This window comes from Triticum dicoccoides, chromosome 5B (genome assembly GCF_002162155.2).
Source record: "Triticum dicoccoides isolate Atlit2015 ecotype Zavitan chromosome 5B, WEW_v2.0, whole genome shotgun sequence".
Lineage (NCBI taxonomy): Eukaryota > Viridiplantae > Streptophyta > Magnoliopsida > Poales > Poaceae > Triticum > Triticum dicoccoides.
In genome coordinates this window covers 565,043,805-565,048,353 of record NC_041389.1, presented here as the reverse complement: position 1 = coordinate 565,048,353, position 4,549 = coordinate 565,043,805, and the positions used below count along the sequence as shown (strand labels likewise).

The window sequence follows — 4,549 nt, the reverse complement described above, 5'->3', positions numbered from 1 at the left end:
GGTGAAGAGAGAGCTCGCAGAAAGACCGTCGTACAGCCGCTGGCCTGTCTGTCATGAACAGAGAAATGGATGAGACGTAGGGCCCCAGATTGGCCCTGTTGCAACTCCCCGCCGGAAGCAACTCTCTAGACAGAGGGCCTGAGATTCAACTGTCTTTACAGAGTGATTTGGTTTATCCAAGACTACACAGAAATCAGACAGACATATGAAAATACCAGACAACTATACAGCTTATGCAGTCTCCTGATTAGGTACAGTTTGAAAACAATTACTCCGTATTTAGCATACACCTGGCATCTTTCCTAAGCATGCAATAGTAACTTATCCTTGTACCCTAATTAGAAGTTTCGAAGTTCCCATCCCAGGTCTGAAAAAAACACCTGAATTAGCACTTATCTGCTTTTATTGAGGATGAATTGCTGCAGCTTTTTCTCTAAGCAATTTAGTACTCCTATGAAGGTGTAAGCACACTGCAATGCAGTACCTTGAGAAGCTTGTGCTTCATCCTTCCCAAGTTAAACATCAGGGCATTTACAAATAGTAGGAAGGGAAAAAAATGCAGCAATCAGAAGAGAAACAGTTCTTTGCTGCTGGTGGGGAATCCTTTACCAAATCCTTAATATTTAGGAGGATGCTTCTGGATTGCTTTTTCAGCATGGACTCAAGGAGCCAGAGCACTTTACGTAAGAAATTATCTTTCACTGGTGGCTGTTTCTTCTAGATTGCTGCATATAAAAACGCCATTATTAGCGAGGTTAGTTTCAAGAAAAATCGTTACAGAAAGAAAGAATGCCATTGTAGTAATATATAATGTGGTAAATATATTATGAAATAAGAATTCTATCATCACTCTAATCTCCAAGAAACTCAAAAGGTTATAGCAGAAAAACAAACACACATCGATTGCATTTACATGTAGCAATAGTCCCATCTTAAAACCTGGATTCCTTTTATCATTCATATGAGCATGTTTCCTTCACAGCCACGCCGGCACTGGAGCAAGCCTCACATTTCGCCAAGCAGGTTGCATCGCAGACTGCCTGTTGGTGATCCTGCAGCAAAACGTTCCTTGTTGTTGCTCCCCTTGGACCCTTGTCCGTGGGTCCAGGGTGCCATCACCATGCGAAAAGGCCACACCATCGAGGGAGCCAGGGAGGCACGACCAGGCTATGCTTGCTCTTGATGCAAAATGGGTAGTGGCATATATATATATACCAACATCTTCCTTCGATTTAAGGATTCAAGGATAAACATCAAATTAGTCCATCAACAAAACACGAATATTTCAAATTCTGCAATTTTTTTCTACAATGTTTGCTTACCATACAAAAACATAAATAACAGAGGATTTAGCAACTGAAAGCTTGCCTTCTTCCTTCATTCCTTCCACTCCAGATTACAATTTTAAAGAAACAAAGATTAATAACATCGATCGTATGTGAAGCACTCTCTATGAACTACTAACATTACACTGAAGTTACAACACTAAATTGTTCTGTTAGAGCTGCAAGTAGTCTCAGCATCGGGGGCATATTAATCTCCTGTAGACCCTCGAGAACCCGAACCACTTCACACATAGTCGGCCGATCAAACTCATTATCTTGGATGCACCAGCACGCAACTTTGCAAACCCTTTCAGCCTCTTCCAAATTGAAGTCACCATGCAACTGTGGATCCACCAAACTCTTGACATCTCCGCCATGAAGCTTGCTGATGGCTTGCACAGGGAAATAATCAGCATTCTGGTACCTGGTGCTGCTGCTTCTAGTGTTGTATGGTGTTTCTAGTGAGGAATTCCTCCTTCCTGATATGATTTCCAGAAGTACCATGCCGAAGCCGTAAACATCAATTTTTGGTGTGATTGCAACTCCGCTAAGCCACTCTGGGGCAAGATAACCAGCAGTCCCTCTGAATGAAGTCATAACTCGGCTAAAATCCCTTCCCACAAACGCAGCCAACCCAAAGTCTGCGATTTTAGGAACAAATGATGCATCCACGAGTATGTTTCCTGGCTTAATGTCACAATGTATGATGCATTTGTGACAACTCTCATGCAAGTAGGACAATCCTTTGGCAACTCCTAGGGCTATTTGATATCTGGTGTTCCAATCTAGGACAGCAGTACCACCAGCAGCATTGCTCTCAAATAGATGACCATCAAGAGACCCATTTAACATGTGTTCATACACAAGTAACCTGTGATCACCTTCGCAGCAGAAACCGATCAATTTCACAATGTTGATGTGTTGGATCAGTCCAACTGAGCTCACCTCAGCCCTGAATTGCTTCTCTCCTTGACGGGCACCATCAAGTCTTTTCACTGCTATACTAGTTGAGTCGCTTAAGACTCCTTTGTATACAGAACCAAAACCACCTCCTCCCAGCTTTTCTGAGAAGTTTTTAGTAGCACGAACTAAATCAGTGTATCTAAAGGCCATAATCCCACCACCACTACCTTGATTGTTGTATAATGGCTTGAATTTGTTCCTCCAAATCAGTGCCAGCAGCATCAGCACCAGTAACCCAAAACCAATAATACTTGCAGCAGTTACAACTCTTATGTTTGTTTGATTCTTCTTTTTTTCAGACTTTGCAGCCGCGGCAAGGCGAAGGTAAAGGGCATCTTTAGAATTATTATCAATGCCATCATTCAGATTTACACTGAACAATTCACCATGCCAGACAGAGCATCTGCTATTGTTATAGGAATAAGCAGTGCAGGAGCAGGAACTGAGACAAGCTTCTTCGCATTTGCTCTGAGTGGTAGCAACATCTATGCTTTGTGGGTTGTAGGGTAACACAACTTGAGAAATGGGATGGAATATGCCTGTTGAACTTGTCATGTTTTTGTTGTTACCACTAGTGCTGCAATGCAAAGGTGTGTTTCTGATGCATCCTCCTGTTCGGTCCTCAAACTCCCAATCCTGTGGTGACTTCTGAGAGAAGCTCTCCATACAGTCACAGGATGGCTGTGCATTGCCGTTGCAGACTGTGAAAGGTCCGCAGGTAGCAGCTGGAGTGCAGGCATCAGCAGGCTCAGCACATATGGTTTGCCAAGACTGGTCGGCATGCGACCAAACATTCAGCTTGACCTGACCAGAGATGTCTAGTGAGACAAACAGGGAAGACGATGATTCCTCCGGTGAAGTGTACATGTAGTACTGCTCTTGGTCATTGTCAAAATATATTGGGTTCATCAAGCCTTTGGTGCGTGGATCCAAATCTATAATTGTCTTGAGTGTTGGTATAACACTCATTGATGATGTTTTGGAGGATGCCCAATGCCAATAGACTACAGAAGGATTGTTGCGGCGCTTGAGGACGGCGACGCCGCTGGTGTCTAGTTCTAGGCTGTATGAGCCAAGACCCATATCAATGAGGCTCTTCTTTGATATGAACTTACGACTGAAACCGGTGACCTTGTTCCAGCCAAGCTTGGCGCCAGAAAGCGTGATATCTGTTGGATAGTCGAAGCTCTGCCACAACATCACTTTGCTATTTGTGAGTAGGGCAAGGTTTCCGCTGTTCAAGAGAACACCGGCACTAGAGGTGGTGGTGTTTATGCTACTGACTTGTGTCCTATTCACAATATGAGTGGACCAAACAAGAGATTCAGTGACGGCATCAGAAGGGTTTGTGACAATGACAAGATCGCCGTCACTTGAGAACTTGAGCTTTGTTGAGTTGATGTTGGGATGGGGGATGGGCTCCTCCCGATTAGCAACCCACACGACAGTAAAAACCGGGATCTTATTGAACCATATGCCAAGGTACCAGCTGGAGCAGGTGGAGTTCTGGGACTTACTGACGGTGCTCGCTGCTGGCTGGAAGAAGCCGAGCGCGAACTTGCCGTTCGTCGAGACGAGCTTGTCGCCGACGGCAAGCACTTGGTCTTCAGTGAGGGTATCGCTTGCAGGTGCAGAAGAGCAGCGGCGAGGAGTGTGTGAGAGGAGTAGCCCAAGAACTAATATGTAGAGGAGAGGCATGGGGAAGAGTATGAATATGCTCTGCTCTGCTACTCGAGGAAGGAAGAAGAGGGTTGTATATATATACAGACTTGAACAGAATATGTTGAGCTGACTGTCTCACGCTTAATGTCACTATGATCCATTTGGGACCAATCAAATTCAGATTAGGACAGCAGTGGCCCAATTCGAAGAGTGTGAATGTGAATGTGCTCTGCTCTGCTATTCAAAGGAAGAAGAGGATGTATATGTAAACTGGGACCAACCAAATTTGGATTATGCGGAATGTCACTACGATCCATTTGGGACCAATCAAATTTAGACTAGGACAGCAGTGGCCCAATTCAGATTGGGGCCACTACATCTCTGCATAATACAAGGCAGGCAGCATACCATGAAAACTATGTGCTAGTCGGCAGGGCTGTACACCAAAGTGGACTTCAGATGATGCTTTCCACCACTACCAAGTGGCCATGGACCGTAGAGGTCAAGTCAGTCATGAATTAGGCTTCCACAATAGTGGCCGTGGGCCATGGGCAAGTCAATCATGGGGCTTCCACCCAGATAAGCAGGAAATCTGCTGT

General features: G+C 44.7%; 1 protein-coding gene across 1 annotated transcript; it reads right to left on the bottom strand.

The window, feature by feature from the left end:
• Nucleotides 1-793: 793 nt before the first annotated feature.
• Nucleotides 794-4,156, bottom strand: LOC119311640 (G-type lectin S-receptor-like serine/threonine-protein kinase At2g19130). Its single transcript, XM_037587301.1, has one exon. The coding sequence runs from the start codon at nt 3,984-3,986 to the stop codon at nt 1,467-1,469; it is 2,520 nt and encodes an 839-aa protein (XP_037443198.1). The 5' UTR covers nt 3,987-4,156; the 3' UTR covers nt 794-1,466.
• Between the last annotated feature and the right edge of the window lie 393 nt (nt 4,157-4,549).